Genomic DNA, 25,319 nt, shown 5'->3' on the forward strand with positions numbered 1-25,319 from the left:
GGTGCCCTCATAATGGGTGGGCAGGACTGAGCGCCCTTCCCTGGTGCCTCTCATTGGCTAGAGGCAATGACATAAGCAGTGATGTAAACACACCGTTGTTTCTCATTGGCTGGCCAGTGGAAAGAGGTGGGCTCTCCCTGGAGACGGAGGTTTAAGGGAAGCTGGCAGGGACCAGGGAGGCACACTGTCCCTGGCTTTCCTGAGAGCCTCCCTTTAGCCATATACTTTCATCTCACAGAGGCTAGGGAAGAGGACCATATACCAAGAGTCAGAAAAAGGAAGCCTGCTGAGTCATCTGTAAGCCTTCGGCATTGCCCAAGCTGATGGTGATACCACCATGCTTAAACTTCTACGGTGGGCATCTGCATTCTTTCTAAGGAGGAACATGTCTGAAGAAACATCACAGGAACAGCCTCTAGGTAATCTGGGAACCACCTCCACAATACACCCACTCAAGGAGATTCCTCATAAAGGCTATCCTCCATCTTAAGGTGCAAATAGCCGAGGGGGACCCTGGGTGGCCGTTCATCGTGAGGATGTGCCTGAGTTTCCACATTAGGCCAGCACTTAACTGTGTGCCAAGCTCCTCCCGTATGCCAAAGCCGGAGGGTGTTTGCACACACTCACAGAACAGGTGACACAGGCTTTGTGGGCTGTCCTGTCTCTGCCTTCGCATCTTGTCCTCGAAAGTGCCTCTGTCTATCCCCCAGAGAAGGGGGACCTCTCACTTTGAGAGGGAATTTAGCCTTGTTTTTCAGGCACACAAGTATCTGAAGCAGCCAGGAGGCAGGGTTGTAAGGGGGCCACCATAAAGGACGGTGGCCGGCTGTCCCAGCAGGGTACTGGAGCCACATCCCCAAACATCACTTACCCATTATTCACGTGAAGCACACAAGAAAGTTTGGCCAAGCGTCCTGACATCTGCAGGCGTCTTTTAGTGCTTTGTCAGAGGGAGGTTGGAGGATCTAGAGCTCCGGCTCCACACGTGCTCCTGCTGCCGACTCAGGCGTATGCATACTAGGCATAGTATACCAGTTTAAAGGGGCTTCCTGAGCAGGTGGATGAACACACGTTACAGTCTCACTGGGACAGGTCACCCACAGCAGAAAGAGATGACACGGAGGTGCCATTCAGCAGTCACAACCTTAGGATGCAGGGATGGCTGTTGTCTACTGGTCAGAGAAGTGATGCTGTGTGCTCATTATCTACAGGGGTGGTGAGAGTAGAACTTGTGTGTAGGGGATGCTTGCATTTGACATGGACCAGTGTGACCTTGTTTTCCTGTGTCGTAGATAACTCCAAGTTTAAGTCCGTTCAGGGTGTTGTAACCTCTCTGTGTATGGACTACGGCTGGATTAATGAAACCATCCTCTTCAATATGGACGTAATCAGTGACAACACACCTCTGCAAATCGGGACAAATGTCCTTGCACTTGTGGGAGAAAACCAAAGAACTCATATCCCGAAAGCAATCAAGGTATGGCTGAGGTTCTGTAGAGGCTCTTACTGTATTGCTTGCTGTTGTGTTGCTGTGATAAAATGCCGTGACCAGAGTAACTTACGGAAGAGTGTTTTACTTGCGCTTATGGTTCTAGAAAAGTAAGAGATCATCATGACCGAGAGGCATAGGGGAAAGCAGCAGGTATGGTGACAGAAACAGGAAGCTGAGTGCTCACCTCTTCAAATACAATTACAAAGCACAGAAGCAGAACTAGAAATGTTGCTAATCTCTAAAATTCTCAATTTTTTTCCAGCAAGCTCACACCTCCTAAACCTCACTTAACAGTGTCTCCAACTGGGAACCAAGGGTTCAAATATCTGAGCTTGTTAGGCAAGTCCTACATTGGGTGAGCATGGTGGTGCATGGCATTAATCCCAGCACTCCAGAGTCAGAAGCAGGTGACTTTCTATGAGTTTGAGCCCAGCCTTGTCTACATAGTTCCATGCCAACCAGAGTTACAAGGGGAAAACCTAATTTTTTAAAAAAGATTCCAACAATGTTGGTATATGGTCAAAGTTGACAACCCACTTCTCTGAGAGTAATGGATTTAATTTTCTAATATTTAAATGCAGTGATGCTTCTTTGCTTACTAGATATTTTGTCTTCTGTTAACATTTCAACAATATGTAAATGATGATTCTGTATAATCCAGCAACTTCTATCATATAGTGACCAGCTATTTTCTATTCAATGTCCAAACTACCAGAATTAATGTGACAGTATATCTTATACACTTTTCCATGTCAGCTAAAGTGTGCATCATTGATTAATTTTTAGATTTATGTTTATTTATGTGTGTGAGTGTTTGGCCTGCATCTGTCTTCCACATGTGGGCCTCTTGGCAGAAGAGGTAGGAAGCCTCCAAGTAGATGCAGTGTTTTTTACCTGGGTCCCTTGCAACAACACCAAGTGCTCTTCAACACTGAGCTAACTTTCTATCCCTGAAATAAAGTATATTCAACATAAATCAAACTTTTAAATACTACTATAAGTTTTGGAAGGCTAACAATTCTGTATCACTTCAGTTCTGCTATTTATATATTGATGGCTATTGTCAAATTATTTTTAGTTATACTGTCTCAATTGAGAGTCTCAAAGGCAGGCAACAGAAGATCCCTTTGCAAGTATTTTTAAACAGACATTATTATTATTATTATTATTATTATTATTATTATTATTATTATTTATGGTAAGATTGAAAACAGAAGCAGAGTCTAATATTATTTTGATTTTTAACATCTAAATGATACAGTTATAATTTTTACATCTTGTTCTTCTTATAAATAGATTCCCGATAGGTCTTTCCATAATCACAAAAATATATTTACTAGGAAATTAGTTATGTGTTCTCTCACAACTTTTTTAATCTAGGTTTTTGCTTTCTGAATATTTTGGAAATATCAATTCTGCCATAAGTGCACTCTGTCAGGAACATAGGAAAACACTCATGCTTACCCACAAAGTCAGAATTTGTCGAATAACAATAGATTGGTAAAACAGTGATTTCTATTTTAATGAATATTTTATTCGATATATTTTTTATTACATTTCAAATGATTTCCCCTTTTCTGGCCCCCCACTCCCCGAAAGTCACATAAGTCCCCTTCCCTCCCCCTGTTGTCCCATATACACCTTCCCACTTCCCTGTTCTGGTTTTGCCTTATACTGTTACACTGAGTCTTTCCAGAACTCCTCCATCATTCTTGTACCTCATTTGATGTGTGGATTAGGTTTTGGGTATTCCAATTTTCTAGGTTAATATCCACTTATTAGTGAGTGCATACCATGATTGAGCTTTGAGACTGGGTTACCTCACTTAAAATCAGTGATTTCAATGGTGGCAGTTTACCAGAAAATCCTGCTTTCTTTGGTAATCTGGACAAGAATATACAGCTTCTTTTATTACAATCTTAATCACTATCCATTTTTTATGATTTATTTATGTATGAGTACACTGTTGCTGTCTTCAGACACACCAGAAGAGGACATCAACCCTAATTACAGATGGTTGTGAGGTACCATGTAGTTGCTGGGATTTGAACTCAGAACCTATGGAAGAAAGAGCAGTCAGTGCTCTTAACTGCTGAGTCATCTCTCCAGCCCCCTTAATCACTATTCCTAAATCTCATCACAATCAATATGTAAAGGAACAAAAACTACAGGTTACATAATGCACACACAGGGTTAAAGAGGCCTCAGGAGATTGTCAGGAACATTCAGAAATAGGATGATAACAATGTAAATAGAGTCTTCGTTGATGAGATTAGAAACTGAAACAGACTGTAGTAAAGGAACTGCTTCTGTAGAGTCAGGTGCTGTGGATCATCATCATACAGATCTATGTCCAGATGCAGAGCCAAAGAGCAGGACTTTCTCCACGGTCAGGAACGGGTGGGCTGATTGAATGAGGGCCACAGGGGTAATCTACAGGACTGGAAAAAGCAGGTAAATAGAACTTATCAGCAACAAGGAATGAGCTCAGGTGAAGAGCCAGGACCATTCTTTGCTTGTCCCTGACAATCTTTAACTAAACCATCATCTGTCAGAAAACAGGTCACTGGGGGCCATTGCCATCAAAGTGATAGTTGTACACCTCTTTATGAGGTTAAAATGAGGGAGTTGCACATCACCTGGGTCTGGTGTGTCTGACAAGGTCGTAGGCCTGGTTTTCCTGTTTACTTAAAAATGTCTTCATAACCTGTAGATTTGATGCACTTCAATACAGATATGATAGCACCCCTTCTATGCCCAGGAGTAGATGCTATTGTTTTGATGGGGAATCCATGGTAAGGGTGCAATCACCTGTGTGTAATTTTTATTTCACCTGCAGTCATTGTCTTCTCTTATAGGTGAAAGCTATGAATGATCTTCCTGAAGGCAGTGAACCATCAAAACTTGGCAGAAAACTTTGCATTAGCTGTGTCACCTCAGTAACTGAAGAAGATGTGTACATAAGCAAAGAAAAGTGCTTCCCATTGTACATGTTTTCAGGAGGTAGGAGTTATAGCTTTAAAAACAGAGCAAGAAATATAAGTATTGAGCTTGGGTTTTAAGCTGGAAAGAGTGTGGGAGTGTCCTTGAAATTGAAAGTAAGTTACAATACAGGGGGAAATGCCAGCATTTTAAACATTGCCTATAGATCCTGTCCCCTGTGACCACCATCACCACGTGACCTTGTGGTTTTCCTGCCTCAGTCGATTGATGGCTGAGTGATTTTTTAATTTTGGTTTTTCACATACGGTTCCTCAAAACTACTGGAAACTCACATGTAACAGAGCATTGCCCATGAGAGTAGGAAACCCATCCATTGCATTTCTGAATGCAGAGAGTCTAATCTTTGTGTCACTGCCCAAGGATACATTCAAAATCTAATCAATGATGGCACTGCGTAAGTGTAAGTGATGTATCTTGAAAATACTTGCACCACACATGTCTTTCTCAGTGCCTGACAAAAGCATCATTGTAAAAGAACCAGTGTTTACAGGGCTTTCTTCTTTTCTTCCTCTAGGAAGAAGTTTAAGTTGATTAAGTATTTGGGAAATTACTTTACACGCAGGAAAAGTTACTCAACTTATGGAAGTGAGGAAGGACATAGGATATGTGATGTGACCAGACTGTATTAATACTGAATCATTCTCACTTTCTTGGCTGTTTTAGCATTTAAGCCTTTCAAAGGAGACTTACTGCTTGTTGAGTATTCCACCAATCCAGGAACGTCAAAGATCAATATCCACTCTGTGAGCCCCCTAAACACTCAATATATGGAAGAGGTAATTCACCTCCATGTTGTCTTGTCATGGGTAGGCAGCTGCCTCTCCTTCTTTCTTTTCTTGTCCAGGATTTTGTTTAGTATGTTTGGCAGTATGTCCCCTGCCAGAGTGGACACCTGTGTTCACTGACTGAAAAGGAAATAAGCAGAGAACAATGTAGTGTGTGTGTGTGTGTGTGTGTGTGTGTGTGTGTGTGTGTGTGTGTGTGTGTTTGTGTGTGTGTGAGTGTGTGTTTTTAATTCCTAAATGTGTGCTTAATTCTAAGTTGTGTGTTTTCCTTGATGTTAGGCTGTGCTGTTGACAACAGTTAGAAAATCATCTTGGCTATGAGGAAATTGTGGGGAAACATTCAGTGCTTTGGGTTTGTTCAGCCTACTGATTAAGGCAGGTCAGACCTTGGTTAGGACAGCCTGAGACTGAGTTGTAAAGTCAGGGAGGTAGAGTGTGAGGTCATGATGTGGTGAGAGACCTGCTGATTGGAGCTGGGAGTCTGGGGGTGTGGAGGGCCGTCTGTGGTGGGTTACATTGCTTCCCCAGACTCACTACCATTGTTTCTCATCATAGGTTTATGTTACTAGCATTGATGGAAGAAATGGCATGGTGGAATCCAGCATATTTTTTACCCTTGATTCTCTCCATATGCCTTCTGGGTATACACCCAGATTAAACAACATAGTGGACGTGGTCACTGTGGAAAGTATACAACCACAATGTTCATGGAGAGCTGTGTCAATGACCCCGGTGGAAACTGAGAATTAAGGAGACCTTGTAATTCATTTCGACCTTATGTCTAAGGTTCTGGTGTATTAAAATAATATTGACAGGTAATCCAAAGTTCTGTGTGCTATGACTCTTTTTTTTTTTTTTTTTGAACACCCTGGTAATTTCATTGACAACCTGACTCACTTTAGGCAGGTAGCTTGTCAGTTCAAAAACATGTGCTATTGGATAGTGATTTAACAAGCAAACACCCCCAATGTCAGGTAAATGCATTATTCTCATAAACCGGAGCAGATTCTCTACTGCCAATGGCCTTTGGGCATCCAAGCACCACGTGGGAGAAATGTATTTAGCTCAATATCCCAGGAGTGAGCAGGCAAATGTAACCAGGTATGATTTCACCTTTCAGCTTGCCTTCCAATTTGTGTGTCTTTGAGCCTTTCCAAAGTTTATTTCTCAATGAAAATTTTCATTCACTACCAGCACTTCATTTGGTAAATATTGTGCTTATCTATAGATCCCCTTCCTATGGTAGTGTACAAAATAGTCAATTCAGAGGAATGAAAGATCAAACTCAGCTTTACTGTAAACAGAAAGATGGAACAAACTTTTATTAGGCTCAGAGGTGGTGCCACAAGTATTGATTTCATGTTGTTGTTCTTGTATGAAGTTGGCTTTCTTTCCTTCATCATTTTCTGGGCTTCAGAAAGAATTCTGGACCTGGCCACCAGAGGAAGATTTAGGGTTGCCTGCACTGAAGACCAAGGCCACCTGAAAAGTTGCTTTATGTCAGTACTGGGTATGGCCCTTCAACCCCATGACAGGGTTCAATTCCATGCCCTTTAGGAATCCACTTTTATACTACCCTTTCATAGTTTCAACCATGCCAAAGCCAGGTAGATGATCAAGATACAGAACATCCACTGTATACCCTTTCTTCTGGGTGTGACCATCCCCACCCTCAGAATCCAGAAACCCAAGCTCCAATGTTTGTTTGATATTCTTCTGGCCACCCAAAGAAAGCTCATACCAAAGCTGCTATTGGATCCATTGACCACAGACCACTAGAGGAGATCTCTCACCTCAGATGGCTTAAGGTCCAGATGCCTTGAAGACTTCTGTTGCTCTTATTCCTGTTGTATCAATCTCCAAGGTCAGCCAGTCTCCAGAAAGATGGGATTCGCAGACTAATCCCAGTCCCATAAGTTTATCAGCCATTCACCACTGTTGACATCCCTAACTATTGACATCATACCGTACCATACGCAGAGCAGCCATAAGTTGTGATCAACTTTCTGGCCACCATTATGCTTAGGCACCACCCTATTTGAGACAACTGTCAACAACTCCTGACTGCCCCCCTTTTTATTACTATAGGTGAAGAGTATATGATCTTACGGGCAGCAACTGCTTGCTTGGTCATTAAAGCACCACACACACACAGAGAGACACACACACACACACACACACTAATAATGTAGAGTGATTTACTGATATCTTCAGTACTGAATGTCCCGAATGTAACCCCAACACACCAAAAGGTCTCCAGGCCTTTCTCAGAATGAGAAAAGTCATCCCGGAGGAGTTCAGGATGGAGATTTTGCAAGTCACAAATCTTGTCATAATTTCAGAAGTCACTCAGGAGTCCCCAAACAATTCCAGGATCCGCGTGGTGACACTTAAAGATAGGATACGCATTTTGACCCAGAAGCCCATGTGCATTGGTCAATAGTCAACACAGCTTTGCCCAACAGTTGGCACTTGATGTTATCTGAAAGCTCTAAAAGCAAAAGTGATTCACACTAATGAATACTGAACAGGACATCAACATCACCATCAAAGTGGTTGCTAACATGGAAGAGGCTGAAAATAAACAGAAAAGTAATTAGAGAGAAAAGCTAAAAAGGATGGTGTTCACATTGGCTATTGGAGAAAATTTAGACACTCAGCAACCTAAAAGATAAGGAGATCACCAGATGCTATTACAGGGGGACAAATGTTCTTACTGCAAGGAAGAAGGACACTAGAACAATGACTATCACAGAAAGAGAGAACCAGGAGCCAAAGATAAAACCCCGCAAGGAAAAAAAGGCCCCTGCACCAGCCACAGAGAAACAAAAGGCCCCACAGTGGGCTGAAGCTGCCACTTGGGATATAGACTCAGATTGAAAGTTAAGAGACTCCATTGAGATCAACCCTCAGGAGCCTGTGGTCAAAATAGATGTTGAGGGCTAAACAGTGTACTTTATCTCAGATGGAGAAGCAGTCATGTCCATGGTAACTTCTCCCACAGGGAAACTCATTAAAGAATCTCTGAACAATGTTGGAGCCATAGGTAGCATTAAGAAATATTGATTCTTCAAGCCCTTTGGCTGCTCTGCGGGAGGGCACAGTGGTAAGCACCAATCTTTATATGTGCCAGTATTCCCAGGCCCCCTCCTTAGAAGACACTTATCAAAACCTGAAAACAGTGTGATGATCATCTTTAATCCCAAGGGCGTCTGCTGATGTGTCTGGAGGAGGGATGGTGGCCTCACTTTGAATCCATGGATTGAAGTACCAATAGAGCAGCTCCCCTTAAATAGTTCATAGAGTGGTTTCCTCATGGTTGGACACTTGAGGAGAAACCAGAATACCATAAGGAATGACACCCCCTAAGACTGCACCATACTGCAGTAGAAGGATGATCTTTACTGGCTGCCCCATCATAGAGAAATAGAGAAAACTGCAGGTTTAAAAGGCTAGCATGTGTCTATTTGGGAGAAGAATATAGATTCTAGACAAATCAACTAGAGATAGCAAGAAAATTATTAGATGGCTGTTAGACAATGTAGATTGCTAGCTAATTGTCAAAATAAATCAGGTCCAAAGTCAAAACCAAAAGACCTTAGTGGGTTAGTCCTGAGCCTCCTGAAGGCCTTGGCTGCCCTTCCTGGGCTGACCATTGACTCTTTTTCTCCTGATCTTATTGTTTGGTCCATGCCGTTTAAATCTTGCACCACCAGAAACAGTATAGAAGCAGTTAGTCTTCAGTTCTTCCACCAGCATAAGAAGATTCCTTTAGAAGGGTTATAAAGGTTTCTGACAAAGAGGAGAGAATGTGGTATAAATTCCCCAAAGTGCTACATATCAAACAAAGAAAATTCCCCAGTGCCACAGTTACTGTAACTTCAAGAAAGATAGGTACTGTAGGATAGTGTGATTTCCTCCTGCCCATCCACTGTCATTTATAGCCACATATATGCTGTTGTCCTTGTACTTACCCTTTGCTCAATTCTCCTCCTCCAATTATAAAATGCTTCTGAACTTGAGGCTGCTGAACTTGGAGTACAAGGTAATGTACTCCACTACATGTGGACGCGGTACACGTTCCTTTCCTGGACTGAAAATAGGGTCATTATTCAGATTCCCAGAAATTCCAACAATTGGCTTCCATGTGAAGGTTGAAAGTGACTGACTCTTTTTGCATCAGGGAGCCGAGAGACTCCATAGCCTTCTGTGCACAGCCTGCAAGAAGAGATCACAAGAAATCTGGCAGCAGCACTTTCACTTCTGAGCCCAGAGGTGAGATCTCCACCTTCTCTCTGGAGGGGACCAGCTAGGAGCATACAGGGCATAAGATCAGTGGAGCAGCTAGGATGGAAGCCTTTCCACCACTATTTGCACCAGGGAGCCAGGAAACTCCACAGCCTTCTGTGCATAGCCAACCAGGAGAGGGAGAGAGAGATCTCCCAGCAGGGCTCAGAGGAGTAAGGACACAGGCTTGCAGGCCCACAGAAGGAACAAACTCCAGCCAGAGACAACAATACCAACTAGCACCAGAGATAACCAGATGGTGAAAGCAAACACAAGAACCCTACCAACAGAAAGCAAGGCCACATGGCAGCATTCGAACTCAGTTCTCCCACCATAGCAAGTCCCCAACACACCAGGAAAAAAAGGGTTAGGGTTAGGGTTAGGGTTAGGGTTAGGGTTAGGGTTAGGGTTAGGTGTTTGGGTTAGGGTTAGGGTTAGGGTTAGGGGTTAGGGTTAGGATTAGGGTTAGGGTTAGGGTTTAGGGTTAGGGTTAGGGTTAGGGTTAGGGTTAGGGGTTAGGGTTAGGGTTAGGGTTAGGGTTAGGGTTAGGTGTTTGGGTTTGGGTTAGGGTTAGGGTTAGGGGTTAGAGTTAGGATTAGGGTTAGGGTAGGGTTAGGGTTTAGGGTTAGGGTTAGGGTTAGTGTTAGGGTTAGGGTTAGGGTTTGGGAAACGCTACAGTTGGATTTAAAAACCTATCTCATAATGATGATAGAGAGCTTCAAGAAAGACTTAAATAACCCCCTTGAAAAACACAGGGGAGCATGGCTCAACAGGTCAAAGCCCTTAAAGAGGAAACACAAAAATCTCTTAAAGAAATACAGGAAAACACATAAGGTAAATTGGTCTGAAGTTCTCTTTCTTTGATGGATCTTTGGGTGGTTTTGGTATCAGTGTAATTGTGGCTTCATAGAAGGAGTTGTGTAGTGTTCCTTTTGTTTCTATTTTGTGGAATAGTTTGGAGAATATTGATGTTAGGTCATCTTTGAAAGTCTGATAGTATTCTGCACTGAAACCATCTAGTCCTGTGCCTTCTTTGATTGGAAGACTTTCTATGACTACTTCTATTTCTTTAAGGATTATGGGACTGTTTAGATGATCTAAATGATCCTGATTTAATTTTGGTATTTGAAATTGTCCATTTCCTACAGATTCTCCAGTTGTGTTGAGTATAGGCTTTTGTAGTAGGATGTGATAATTATTTTTTAAATTTTCTCAGTTTCTGTTCTTATATCCCCCTTTTCATTTCTCAGTTTGTTAATCTGGATACTGTCTCTGTGCCCTTTGGTTAGTCTGGCTAAGGGTTTATCTATCTTGTTGATTTTCTCAAAGAACCAGATCCTGGTTTTTTTTTGATTCTTTGTATGGTTCTCTTTGTTTCCACTTGATTGATTTCAGCCCTGAGTTTGATGATTTCCTGTCTTCTACTCCTCTTGGGTGAATTAGCTTCTTTTTGTCCCAGAGCTTTCACGTGTGCCTAAAAGCTGCTAATGTAAACTCTCTCTATTTTCTTTTTGGAGGCACTCAGGGCTATGAGTTTTCCTCTTAGCACTGCTTTCATTGTGTTCCATAGATTTGGGTATGTTATGCCTTCATTTTCATTAAATTCTACAAAGTCTTTGATTTCTTTCTTATTTCTTCTTTGGCCCAAGTATCATTGAGTAGAGTATTGTTCAGCCTCCATGTGTATGTGAGCTTTCTGTTGTTTTTGTTGCTATTGAAGAGCACTCTTACTCCATAGTGATCTGATAGGAGTCATGGGATAATTTTGATTTTTTTCATATTTGTTGAGATCTGTCTTGTTACCTATTGTCAATTTTGGAGATTGTACTATGAGGTGCTCAGAAAAAGGTATATTCTTTTGCTTTGGGATGAAAAATTCTATAAATATCTGTTAAATCCAATTGGTCCAAAGCTTCAATCTTACTGTGTCCCTGTGTAGTTTATGTTTTCCTGATAGGTCTATTGAGGATAATGGAGTGTTGAAGTCACCCACAATTATTGTGTTAGGTACAATGTGTGCTTTGAACTTTAGAAGAGTTTTTTTTTTTTTTTTTATGAATGAGGGTGCCATTGCATTTGGAGCATAGGTATTCAGAATTTAGAGTGCTTCTTGGTGGATTTTCTCTTTGACCAGCAAGAAGTGTCCTTCCGTGTCTCTTTCGATGACTTTAGGTTGAAAGCCAATTTTATCTGATATTGGAATGGCAACTCAGGCGAGATTCCTGGGACCATTGGCTTGTAAAATTGTCTTCCAGCCTTTTACTCTGACTTAGTTTTTTTCTTTGACACTGAGGTGTGTTTCCTGTATGCAGCAAAATGCAGGTTCCTGTTTCTTTATCCAGTCTGTTAGTCTATGTCTTTTTATTGGGGAACTGAGTCCATTGATGTTTAGAGATATTAAGGAATAGTGATTATTACTTCCTGTCATTTTTGATGTTACTTTTATATTTGAGTGGTTATCTTCTTTGGGTTTTATGAAAGAAGGTAACTATATTGTTTTTTCCAGAGTGTAGTTTCCCTTCTTGTATTGGAGTTTTCCTCCTATTGTTCTTTGCAGAGCTGGATTTGTGGAAAGATATTGTGTATATTTGGTTTGTCATGGAATATCTTGGTTTCTCCATCTGTGGTGATTGAGAGTTTTGCTGGGTATAGTTGTCTTGACTGACATTTGTGTTCTCTTAGAGTCTGCATGAGATCTGCCCAGTATCTTCCAGCTTTCATCGTCTCTGGTGAGAAGTCTGGTGTGATTCTGATAGACCTGTCTTTATATGTTACTTGCCCTGTTTCTCTTACTGCCTTTAATATTCTTTCTTTATTTAGTACATTGGGCATTTTGATTATTATGTGACAGGAGGTATTTCTGCTCAGGTCCAGTCTGTTTGGAGTTCTGTAGGCATCTTGTATATTCACGGGCATCTCTGTCTTTAGGTTAGGGAAGTTTTCTTCCATAATTTTGTTGGAGATATTTGCTGGCCCATTCAGTTGTAAATCTTCACTCTCATCTATACCTATAATCTTGATCTTCTCATTGTGTCCTCGATTTCCTGGGGATTTTGCGCTACAAGCTTTTCGCATTTTACATTTTCATTGACTGTTGAGTCCGTGATTTCTGTGGTCTCGGCAGCATCTTCTGTCTCTTGTATTTTGTTGTTGATATTTGCATCTATGGCCCCTGAATTCTTCCCAAGATTTTCTATCTCCTAAGTTGTTTCCCTTTGTGATTTCTTAGTTGTTTCTACTTCTGTTTTTAGATCCAGGATGGTTTTGCTCAGTTCCTTCATTAGTTTGTTTGAGTTTTCCTTTAATTCTTTAAGAGATTTTTGTGTTTCCTCTTTCTTGACTTCAGCCTGTTGACTTCACAATAGCCACAGACAATATAAAGTACCTTGGTGTGACTCTCATCGAACAAGAGATAGATCTGTATGACAAGAACTTCAAGTCTCTGAAGAAGGAAATGGAAGTCCTCAGAAAATGGAAAAATCTGACATGCTCATGGATTGGTAGGATTAATATAGTTAAAATGGCCATCTTGCCAAAAGCAATATACAGATTCAATGCAATACCCATCAAAATCCCATCTCAGTTCTTCATAGAGTTAGAAAGAGCAATTCTCAAATTCATCTGGAATAAAAAAAACCCAGGATAGCTAAAACTATTCTCAACAACAAAAGAAATTCTGGGGGAATCAGCATCCCGGACATCAAGCAATACTACAGAGCAATAGTGTTAAAAACTGCATGGTATTGGTACAGTGACAGACAGTCATATCAATGCAATAGGATTGAAGATCCAGAAATGAACCCACACACCTATGGCCACTTAATCTTCGACAAGGGAGATGAAAGTATCCAGTGGAAAAAAAGATAGCCTTTTCATCAAATGGTGCTGGTTCAACTGGAGGTCAGCATGCAGAAGAATGAGAATTGATCCATCTTGTCTCCTTGCAGTAAGCTCAACTCCAAGTGGATCAAGGACCTCCACGTAAATCAGACACACAGAAACTAATAGAAAAGAAACTGGGGAAGACCCTTGAGGACATGGGCACAGGGGAATACTTCCTGAACAGAAAACCAATAACTTATGATCTAAGATCAAGAATTGACAAGTGGGACCTCATAAAATTACAAAGATTCTGTAGGGCAAAGGACACCATCAAAAGGACAAATCGGCAACCAACAAATTGGGAAAAGATCTTCACCAACCCTACATCTGACAGAGGCCTACTATCCAATATACACAAAGAACTCAAGAAGTTAGACCCCAGAAAACCAAATAACCTTATTAAAAATGGGGTACAGAGGTAAACAAAGAATTTTCACCTGAAGAACATCAGATGGTTGAGAAACATCTTAAAAAATGCTCAACATCATTAGTCATTAGGGAAATGCAAATCAAAAAAACCCTGAGATTTCGCCTCACAACAGTCAGAATGGCTAAGATCAAAAACTCAGGAGAAAACAGGGCCTGGTGAGGATGTGGAGAAAGAGGAACACACTCCTCCACTGCTGGTGGTGTTGCAAATTGGTCCAACCACTCTGGAAATCAGTCTGGCAGTTCCTCAGAAAACTGGGCACATCACTTCCTGAGGACACTGCTATACCACTCCTGAGTATATACCCAGAGTATTCCCCAGCATGTAATAAGGATACATGCACCACTATGTTCATAGCAGCCCTATTTATAATAGCCTGAAGCTGGAAAGAACCCAGATGACCCTCAACAGAGTAATGTAGTATATATACACAATGGAGTACTATTCAGCCATTAAAACAATGAATGCATGAAATTTTTAGACAAATGGATGGAGCTGGAGAACATCATACTAAGTAAGGTAACCCAGTCTCAAAAGATCAATCATGGTATGCATTCACTAATAAGTGGATATTGGCCTAGAAACATTGAATACACAAAACATAATCCACATGTCAAATGATGTCCAAGAAGAAAGGAGAAACTGGTTCTGGAAAAACTCGGTGCAGCAATATAGGGCAATACCAGAACAGGGAAATGGGAAGGGGTGGATGGGGGAACAGGGGGAGGGAAAAGAGCTTATGTGACTTTCGGGGAGGGGGGAGCCAGGAAAGGGGAAATCATTTGAAATGTAAATAAAACATGTATTGAATAAAAAATAAACACAGGAGATCATAGGTCAACTGTCAGAAGCCCTTAAAGAAGTAAAACAAAAATCCCTTAAAGCATTATAGGAAAAAGCATGGAGATGGTGGCACACGCCTTTAATCCCAGCACTTGGGAGGCAGAGGCAGGTGAATTTCTGAGTTCTAGACCAGCCTGGTCTACAGAGTAAGTTCCAGGACAGCCAGGGCTACACAAAAAAGCCCTGTCTCTAAAAAAAGCCAAAAAAGCCAAAAAAAAAAAAAAAAAAAAAAAAAAAAGAATTACCTGAAAACATAAACAATCAAGTGAAGGAACTGAACAAAACCATCTAGGATCTAAAAGTAGAAGTAAAAACAATAATGAAATCACAAAGTGAGACTTCTCTGGAGATAGAAAAACTTGGGTAGAATTCAGGAGCCATGGATGCAAGCAAGCATCAACAACAGAATACCAGGGATAGAAGAAAGAACCTCAGGTGCTGATGAAACCATAGAAAACATTGACTCAACAGGCCAAGAAAATGCAAAATGCATAAAGCTGGTAACCCAAAACATCCAGGAACTCCAGGACACAATGAGAAGACCAAACCTAAGGATTATAGGTATAGACAAGAGTGAAGATATCCAACTTAAAAGGCCAGTAAATATCTTCAACAAAGTTATGGAAGAAAACTTCCCTAACCTAGAGAAGAGATGTCCATGAACATACAAGAAGCCTTCAGACTGTTAGTCTATGTCTTTTTATTGGGGAATTGAGTCCATTGATGTTAAGAGATATTAAGGATTAGTGAGTGTTGGTTCTTGCTGTTTTTGATGTAATTTTTATGTTTGCGTGGTTATCTTATTTTGGGTTTGGTAAAAGGAGATTACGTTCTTGCATTTTCTTGTGTGTAGTTTCCCTCCCTTTGTTGGTGTTTTCCATTCATTATTCTTTGAAGGGCTGAGTTTGTGGAAAGATACTGTGTATATTTGTTTTTGTCATGAAAAACCTTGCTTTCTCCTTTTATGGCAAATGAGTCTAACTTCTTGAGTTCTTTATATATATTGGATATTAGCCCCCTATCTGATGTAGGATTGGTGAAGATCTTTTCCCAATTTGTTGGTTGCCGATTTGTCCTTTTGATGGTGTCCTTTGCCGTACAGAAACTTTGTAATTTTATGAGGTCCCATTTGTCAATTCTTGATCTTAGAACATATGCTATTGGTGTTCTGTTCAGGAACTTTATCCCTGTACCGATGTCCTCAAGGGTCTTCCCCAGTTTCTTTTCTATTAGCTTCAGAGTGTCTGGCTTTATGTGGAGGTCCCTGATCCATTTGGAGTTGAGCTTAGTACAAGGAGACAAGGATGGATCAATTCCCATTCTTCTGCATGCTGACCTCCAGTTGAACCAGCACCATTTGTTGAAAAGGCAATCGTTTTTCCATTGGATGTTTTCAGCCCCTCTGTCGAGGATCAAGTGGCCATAGGTGTGTGGGTTCATTTCTGGATCTTCAATCCTGTTCCATTGATCCGCCTGCCTGTCACTGTACCAGTACCATGCAGTTTTTAACACTATTGCTCTGTAGTATTGCTTGAGGTCAAGGATACTGATTCCCCCAGAATTTCTTTTGTTGTTGAGAATAGTTTTAGCTATCCTGGGTTTTTTGTTGTTCCAGATGAATTTGAGAATTGCTCTTTCTAACTCTGTGAAGAATTGAGTTGGGATTTTGATGGGTATTGCATTGAATCTGTATATTGCTTTTGGCAAAATGGTCATTTTAACTATATTGATCCGGCCGATCCATGAGCATGGGAGTTTTTCCCATTTTTTGAGGTCTTCTTCCATTTCCTTCTTCAGAGTCTTGAAGTTCTTGTCATAGAGATCTTTCACATGTTTGGTAAGAGTCACCCCAAGGTACTTTATACTTGTTGGCAGCCGCCTGTACCTCACCCAAAGATGGCACCGGTTTCCTGTGCATGAGTCAGCAGGACATGTCTATTGTCCATCCCAAAGGACACAGTGCGCATGACCCAAGTACGTTACAGCCCACTCTCGGGGCATGTTAATAAGGCATTGAGGCCTGCACCAATCAGGTAGCGACATGAGTCTCCTAGCATATATAAGCTGTGCCTTTTCCTCCCTCGGGGTCCCTGCTCAGAAAAGCTGTACAATAAAAGAGTGTCCACAGAAGAATCCTGTTGCCCTGCGTTATTCTTGCCGGCGAGACAATAGGCACGCGACATGTACTGTTTGTGGCTATTGTGAAGGGGGTCATTTCCATAATTTCTTTCTCAGCCTGCTTATCTTTTGAGTATAGGAAGGCCTCTGATTTGCTGGATATAGCACTTTGGGTTGGCATTTGTGTTCCCTTAGGTTCTGCATGATGTCTGCCCAGGCTCTTCTGGCTTTCGTAGTCTCTGATGAGAAATCTGGTGTAATTCTGATAGGTCTACCTTTATATGTTACTTGAACTTTTTCCTTTACTGATTTTAATATCGTTTCATTTTTTAGTACATTTGCTGTTTTAATTATTATATGAAGGAATGAATTTCTTTTCTGGTGGAATCTATTTGGAGTTCTGTTGGCTTCCTTTATGTTCATGGGCATCTCTTTCTTTAGGTTAGAGAAGTTTTCTTCTATAATTTTGTTGAAGACATTTACTGGCCCTTTCAGTTGGAGATCTTCACTCTTTTCTATGCCTATAATCCTTAGGTTTGGTCTTCACATTGTGTCATGTATTTCCTGGATATTTAGGGTCAGGAGACTTCTGCATTTTCATTTTCTTTGACTATTGTATCAATGCTTTCTATAGTATCTTATGCATCTGAGATTCTCTCTTCTATCTCTTGTATTCTGTTATTGATGCTTGGATCCATGACTCCTGACTTCTTTTCTAGGTTTTCTATGTCCCAAGTTGTCTCCCTTTGTGATTTTGTTATTGGTTCTACCTCCTTCTTTCGATCCGGAATTCCTTAATATCTCTTAACATCAATGGACTCAATTCCCCAATAAAAAGGCATAGACTAACAGACTGGATTCGTAAACAAGACCCAACATTTTGCTGCCTACAGGAAACATATCTCAGTGTCAAAGACAAACACTACATAAGAGTAAAAGGCTGGAAAACACTTCTCCAAGCAAAAGGTCCCAGGAAACAAGCTGGAGTAGCCATTCTAATATCAGATAAAATAGACTTTCAATCAAAAGTCATCAAAAAAGATACAGAAGGCCACTTTATATTCATCAAAGGAAAAATCTACCAGGAAGAACTCTCAATTTTGAACATCTCCAGTACAAAGGCACCTGCATTTATAATGGAATCCTTACTAAAGCTTAAAGCATACATTGCACTCCACACAATAATTGTGGGGGACTTAAACACCCCACTTTTTCCAATGGACAGATCAGGGAAACTCAAAATAAACAGAGTCACAGTGAAATGAACAGAAGTTTTGGACCAAATGGACTTAATAGATATCTATAGAACATTTCATCCTAAATCAAAAGGATACACCTTCTTCTCGGCACCACATGGTACCTGCTCCAAAATTGACCATATAATTGGTCACAAAACAGACCTCAACAGATATAAGAGGATGGAACTAATTCCATATCTCCTATCAGATCACTATGGAATAAGGGTTGTCCTCAATAGCAACAACAACAACAAAAGCCCACACACACATGGAAGCTTCACAATTCTATACTCAATGATACCTTGGTCAAGGTAGAAATAAGGAAAGAAATCAAAGACTTTTTAGAACTTACTGAAAATGAAGGCACAACATACCCAAATTTATGGGACACAATGAAAGCAGTGCTAAGAGGAAAATTCATAGCTCTGAGTGCCTACAAAAAGAAGCTGGAGAGAGCATACACTAGCAGATTCACAGAACACCTGAAAGCTTTAGAACAAAAAGAAGCTAATTCCACGTCTCCTATCAGATCACTATGGAATAAGGGTTGTCTTCAATAGCAACAACAACAACAAAAACAACAAAGAACCAAAAAGCCCACATACACATGGAAGCTTAACAATTCTCTACTCAATGATACCTTGGTCAAGGGAGAAATAAGGAAAGAAATCAAAGACTGTGGGAAATCGTCCCGAGCTATTCGGACTTATGGTTCCTGGAAACAAGCTTTAGTAGACATTCTAATTTCAAATAAAATGACTTTCAACCAAAGTCATCAAAAAAGGTAAGAAAGGACAGTTCATATTCATCAAAGGAGAATACCACCAAGAAGAACTTTCAAATCTGAACATCTATGCTCCAAATGCAAGGGCACTCTCATTCCTAAAAGAAACTTTACTAAAGCTCAAAGCAAATATTGCACCTAACACAATAATTGTGGGTGACTTCAACACTGCACTTTCCTCAATGGACCAATCAGGAAAACAGAAAGTGAACAGGGACACAGTGAAACTAATTGAAGCTTTGGACCAATTAGATTTAGTAGATATATATATAGAACATTCTATCCCAAAGGAAAAGAATATACCTTTTTCTCAGCAACTCATGGTACCTTCTCCAAAATCAACCATATAATTGGTCACAAGACAGACCTCGACAAATATAAGAAGATCGAACTAATCCCATGCCTCCTATCAGAACACTATGGAGTAAAAGTGGTCTTCAATAGCAACAAAAACAACAGAAAACCCACATACACGTGGAAACGGAACAATATTCTACTCAATGATACCTTGGTCAAGGAAGAAATAAAGAAAGAAATTAAAGACTTTTTAGAACTCAATGAAAATGAAGGCACAACATACCCAAATCTATGGAACACAATGAAAGCAGTGCTAAGAGGAAAACTCATAGCCCTGAGTGCCTCCAAAAAGAAAATGGAGAGAGCATACACTAACAGCTTAATGACACACCTGAAAGCCCTGGAACAAAAAGAAGCTATTTCACCCAGGAGGAGTAGAAGGCAGGAAATCATCAAACTCAGAGCTGAAATCAATCAAGTAGAAACAAAGAGAACCATACAAAGAATCAACAAAACCAGGAGCTGGTTCTTTGAGAAAATCAACAAGATAGATAAACCCTTAGCCAGACTAACCAAAGGGCACAGAGAAAGTATCCAGATTAACAAACTTAGAAATGAAAAGGGAGATATAACAACAGAAACTGAGGAAATTCAAAACATTATAAGATCCTACTACAAAAGCCTATACTCAACACAACTGGAGAATCTGGAGGAAATGGACAGTTTCCTAGACAGATATCCAACACCAAAACTAAATCAGGATCAAATAGATCATCTAAACCATCCCATAACACCTGAAGAAATGAAAAGGATCATAGAAAGGCTCCCAACCAAGAAAAGCACGGGACCAGATGGCTTCAGTGCAGAATTCTATCAGACCTTCATAGAAGACCTAACACCAATATTCTCCAAACTATTCCACAAAATAGAAACAGAAGGAACTCTACACAATTCGTTCTATGAAGCCACAAATACACTGATACCAAAACCACAGAAATGTCTAACAAAGAGAACTTCAGGACAATTTCCCTTATGAATATTGATGTAAAAATACTTAATAAAATTCTTGCTAAGCGAATCCAAGAACACATCCAAACAATCATCCGCCATGATCAAGTAGGTTTCATCCCAGGGATGCAGGGATGGTTCAATATAAGGAAATCCATCAATGCAATCCATTACATAAACAAACTCAAAGAAAAAACCATATGATCAGCTCATTAGATGCAGAAAAAGCATTTGACAAAATTCAGCATCCTTTCATGCTAAAAGTCTTGGAAAGAACAGGAATTCAAGGCCCATCCATAAACATCGTTAAAGCAATGTACAGCAAACTGGTAGCCAACATCAAACTAAACAGAGAGAAACTTGAAGCAATCCCACTAAAATCAGGGACTAGACAAGGCTGCCCTCTCTCTCCATATCTTTTCAATATAGTACTTGAAGTTCTAGTTAGAGCAATTAGACAACATAAGGAGGTCAAGGGGATACAAATTGGAAAGGAAGAAGTCAAATTATCACTATTTGCAAATAACATGATAGTCTACTTAAGTGAACCGAAGACCTCCACTAGTGAACACTTACAGCTGATAAACAACTTCAGCAAAGTGGCTGGTTATAAAATCAACTCAAGCAAATCAGTAGCCTTCGTATACTCAAAGGATAAGCAGGCTGAGAAAGAAGTTAGGGAAATGACACCCTTCACAATAGCCACAAACAATATAAAGTATCTTGGTGTGACTCTAACCAAACAAGTGAAAGATCTATACGACAAGAACTTCAGGTCTCTGAAGAAGGAAATCGAAGAAGACTTCAGAAAATAGAAAAATCTTCCATGTTCGTGGATTGGCAGGAGTAATAAAGTTAAAATGGCCATCTTGCCAAAAACAATATACAGATTCAATGCAATCCCCATCAAAATCCCAACTCAGTTCTTCATACAGTTAGAAAGAACAATTCTCAAATTCATCTGGAATAGCAAAAAACCCAGGATAGCTAAAACTATTCTCAACAGTAAAAGAACTTCTGGGGAAATCAATATCCCAGACCTCAAGCAATACTACAGAGCAACAGTGACCAAAACTGCATGGTATAGGTACAATGTCAGGCAAGTGGACCAATGTAATAGAACTGAAGACCCTGAAATGCATCCACACACCTATGGCCACTTCATCTTTCACAAAGGAGCTGAAAACATCTAGTGGAAAAAAAAGATAGCCTTTTCAACAAATGGTGCTGGACCAACTGGAGGTCAGCATGCAGAAGAATGTGAATTGATCCATTCTTATCTCCCTGTACTAAGCTCAACTCCAAGTGGATCAAGGACATCCACATCAAACCAGTCACACTGAAACTAATAGAAAAGAAACTGGGGTAAAACCCTTGAGGACATAGGCACAGGGGAAAAGTTCCTGAACAGAACACCAATGCTCTAAGATCAATAATTGACAAAAGGGACCTGATAAAATTACAAAGTTTCTGTCAGGCAAAGGACAACAAAAAAAGGGCAAAACATGAACCAACAAATTGGGAAAAGATCTTCACCAAACCTAGATCCGATAGAGGGCTAATATTCAATATATACAAAGAACTCAAGCAGATAGACACCAGGGAAACAAGTAAACCTATTAAAAAATGAGGTACACACCTAAACAAAGAATTTTCACCTGAAGAAATTCAGATGGCCAAGAAGCACCTTAAGAAATGCTCAACATCATTAGCCATTAGGGAAATGCAAATCAAAACAACCCTGAGATTTCACCTCACACCAGTCAGAATGGCTAAGGTTAAAAACTCAGGAGACAGCAGTTGTTGGTGAGGATGTGGAGAAAGAGGAACACTCCTTCACTGCTGGTGGGATTGTAAGATGGTACAACCACTCTGGATAATCATTCTGGCGGTTCCTCAGAAAACTGGGCATGACACTTCTGGAGGACTGTCGCGTCCACCCTCGCTGGCAAGGAATGACGCAACACAGGAAGATCTTCTTCAAGCAGTTTACTCAGGACCCTTGTACTTCTCCTTCTTCTCCTTCTTCTGACCCCGAGAGAATCAGCCCAGCCCTTAAATACTAATAGCCAGCCAATCAGGCTTAGCCATGTGGGCATTGCTGATAGGTTGTATCCACGTGGAAGGCGCAAGACTCAACAGGCTCCACCCAAATAAGGACTTGTTAACAGTTAACGACAGTTAACGACAGTTAACGGGCAAGCAGCTCCCTACAGTGGACCCTGTTTTACCTTTCCTGGTCATATACCCAGAGGATTCCCCAGCATGCAATAAGGTCACATGCTCCACTATGTTCATAGCAGCCTTATTTATAATAGCCAGAGGCTGGAAAGATCCCAGATATCCCTCAGTGGAGGAATGGAATCAGAAAATGTGGTGTATATACACAATGGAGTACTATTCAGCAATTAAAAACATTGAATTCATGAATTTTTTAGGCAAATGGATGGAACTGGAAAATATCATCCTAAGCAAGGTAACACAATCACAAAAGAATACACATGGAATGCAATCATTGATAAGTGGATATTAATTAGCCCTGAAGCTCTGAATACTGAAGATACAATTAGCATATCAAATGATTCCCATGAAGAAGGAAGAAGAGGGCCCTAATCCTGGAAAGGCTTGATCCAGCATTGTAGGGGAGTACCAGGACAGAGAAAAGGGAGGGGGAAAGATAGGAGAATGGATGGAGAAAAGGGGACTTATGGGACAAATGGGAGGTGGGGGAACTGGGAAAGGGGAAACCTTTTGGATTGTAAACAAAGAATATAGAAAATAAAAATATATAGTAAAAAATAAAAATAAAGAAATGAAAATGTAAATAAAGAATATATAGAATTAAAAAAACAAGCAATATATGTCTATTCAGACTAGTTTAGGCAGATAGGTGGTCATCAAACAATTCAGAAATCTGCAGAACATGATATTTAAGATGTTTTAATGACATAAAGCTTTTCATCACAGTGAGACAGAAACATCAGATCCTGGCAGCACCCCCATACTACTTCAGGCACATGAAGTTAGTTTGTTTGTGGCAAAGTTGCCACCGGGCAAAAAGCTGTCCTTACCTCTACAGCTGACAGCATGCTGTCCAAACTGTGGACATGCAGGACACTGATGAACTTTGCAAAAGCAAGCTAGGTCTGTCCTTCAGTAATTTCTGTTTCACAGACAAGTCTGTCAGATATTCTGGACCCAGATGACTCCACCTTTCTGTCTGCCTGGATGTCCCAATGTTGTAGAGAATTCCTCGGTGCCTGTTTAGGTGTCCAGCAGTCTCTAAAATTTCTATAGTTGTGGAAGCTGCGTGCTCTATACTTTGTGTTTACTCAGGCAGTATTTATCCTTCTCAGGTCTTTTGTGGAGTTGAAGACTACATAATTATAGTCCATTTAGCTTAAGCTGTTTAGTATTTAAGAAATAGTTTTAAGGTCTAAGAATACATTTTTAGGTTGATAAATGCAAATAGAAAGTGATTTAGGTAGAGAACTTTGAACTCCCCAACAGAGGATAGATAATGGAGTACTTTCTCCAAGGTTGCCAAATACATGTGAACTGGGCATTGTGAATACAGTTCTTGCATGATGGTTCTCATAAGTATTCTTAATGTATATAATTTATTGATGATAGAGAAAGTACATTTTATGGGACTAAAAGGGAGAGCTGTCTGGATAACATTTTTGCATACTATGTAAAGGTGTGTCTCTGTCACTCTTCACCTGCCTAAGGCATCCTCTGATTGGCTTTAAGGAAGATATGGTAGCCTATAACTTGGCAGGAGAGGAGAGGCAGGACTTTCTGGCAGAGACAGGAACTATGGGAGATAGGCACAGGAGGTTCATCAGCCAGACATGGAGGAAGGAACAGATGTCAGGACCGAAGGATAATGGGTCATGTGGGAAAAGTGGATTAGTATAAAATGGGTTATTGAGTTCTACATGCTAGTTGTAAGACTAAGCATTCATAAATAATTATGTGTCTGTGTCCTTGTTGGAAATTGGTGGAGACAGTCCAGAGATACTACCATATTGTGGGAACATTAAGGAAAGAGTTTTTACATATGTAAATGGGAAAATGAGAAAAAGACCCCCAGATAAAAGGTCACAAAATAACAAAGAAAAGGATATTTGTCTCCAGTGTGTGTGTGTGTGTGTGTGTGTGTGTGTGTGTGTGTGTGTGTCTAGACATTGCCGAGTGTTCATTGGACTTAGATGACTCCATCTTTCTGCCTTTGTGGAGGATAATTATAGGAACTGCTTCAACCCTGAAACAATACCCTACAGTTTGTTGGAGTCACTGAGGAAAGAAGATTATATGCAATGGGGCATGATGTGAAGAACATACCATATCAAACCTATCTACACCCTATTGGCCTAATAGCTCAGGTGGATAAACTTCTGGTTGCCTTTAAAAGTTCCTTGGTCTACATGCTCAGGGTAATACTTGAGTCCACAAGTGTGGCTGCCCGCAACCACAGGTGAGCTGGAGACCTGGAAGAGAATTCTGGGGATAAATGGGGAGGAAACGAAACAGAAATGTTTCAGGACTTCATTTGCCGATTAAGACCGAACTTTACTATTATTCTAGTCAATATATAGCCTTTAAAGTATAACCCTGCCGCCCCCTCTTCTCAGTTGGGGTTAAAGGACTTCATGTCTCACAAGTCCCAGGATGTTTCCAGGTGAGACTGCCCTGAGGCAGCCTTGATTTCCAGGAGAAAGCAGCTGTATTGTTCTCAGAAGAACTAAGGCCAGGGATAACACAAGCAGAAGGCTGGGGGTGGTGACCAGGAATGTAGCAGCTGATGGGATGGGCTGAGAAGTCCAGCTCAGTGCTGTGGGGGAAGGGACACACAAGTACCTTAGTGTAGTCCTGGCTGTCCAAAATAAAATCTTTCAATTGGCTATAAATTGTTTCTCTTTTTTCCAAGCCTAACTGTACCCAGCTTTAGTAAAGATACTTTTCACAAACAATCATGGGATTTCAGGCAGGACATGGGCAGAAATTAACAATATACAAGAATTTCACATTCCCTTCTTGCATAGACTACCAAAATCAGAAAGCCACTATAAAGCCCAGTGAAGTCTCGATTCAATGTTTTGAAAAGGGGAAAGTAGCTAAGATTGAGAGTTGACATTTCACATTAAGT

The 25,319-nt window shown here is 40.6% G+C and overlaps 1 protein-coding gene across 1 annotated transcript; it reads left to right on the forward strand.

Annotated features, from left to right (window-relative positions):
• Positions 1-200: 200 nt before the first annotated feature.
• LOC127675543 (cancer/testis antigen 55-like) lies at positions 201-6,067 on the forward strand. The gene is made up of 5 exons (XM_052171618.1): positions 201-419; positions 1,293-1,477; positions 4,351-4,495; positions 5,159-5,271; positions 5,836-6,067. The coding sequence occupies exons 1-5, from the start codon at positions 338-340 to the stop codon at positions 6,028-6,030; spliced, it is 720 nt and encodes a 239-aa protein (XP_052027578.1). The 5' UTR covers positions 201-337; the 3' UTR covers positions 6,031-6,067.
• The last annotated feature ends 19,252 nt before the right edge of the window (positions 6,068-25,319 follow it).

This window comes from Apodemus sylvaticus, chromosome X (assembly GCF_947179515.1).
Source record: "Apodemus sylvaticus chromosome X, mApoSyl1.1, whole genome shotgun sequence".
Classification (NCBI taxonomy): domain Eukaryota; kingdom Metazoa; phylum Chordata; class Mammalia; order Rodentia; family Muridae; genus Apodemus; species Apodemus sylvaticus.

What these genes read in the sequence shown, in the direction of transcription:
- LOC127675543 (XM_052171618.1), top strand. Translation starts at nt 338, where the DNA reads ATGCTTAAACTTCTACGGTGGGCATCTGCATTCTTTCTAAGGAGGAAC. An exon ending in ATCACAGGAACAGCCTCTAG is followed by an intron (nt 420 to 1,292) that starts GTAATCTGGGAA and finishes CCTGTGTCGTAG; the next exon opens with ATAACTCCAAGTTTAAGTCC. An exon ending in ATTGTACATGTTTTCAGGAG is followed by an intron (nt 4,496 to 5,158) that starts GTAGGAGTTATA and finishes TGGCTGTTTTAG; the next exon opens with CATTTAAGCCTTTCAAAGGA.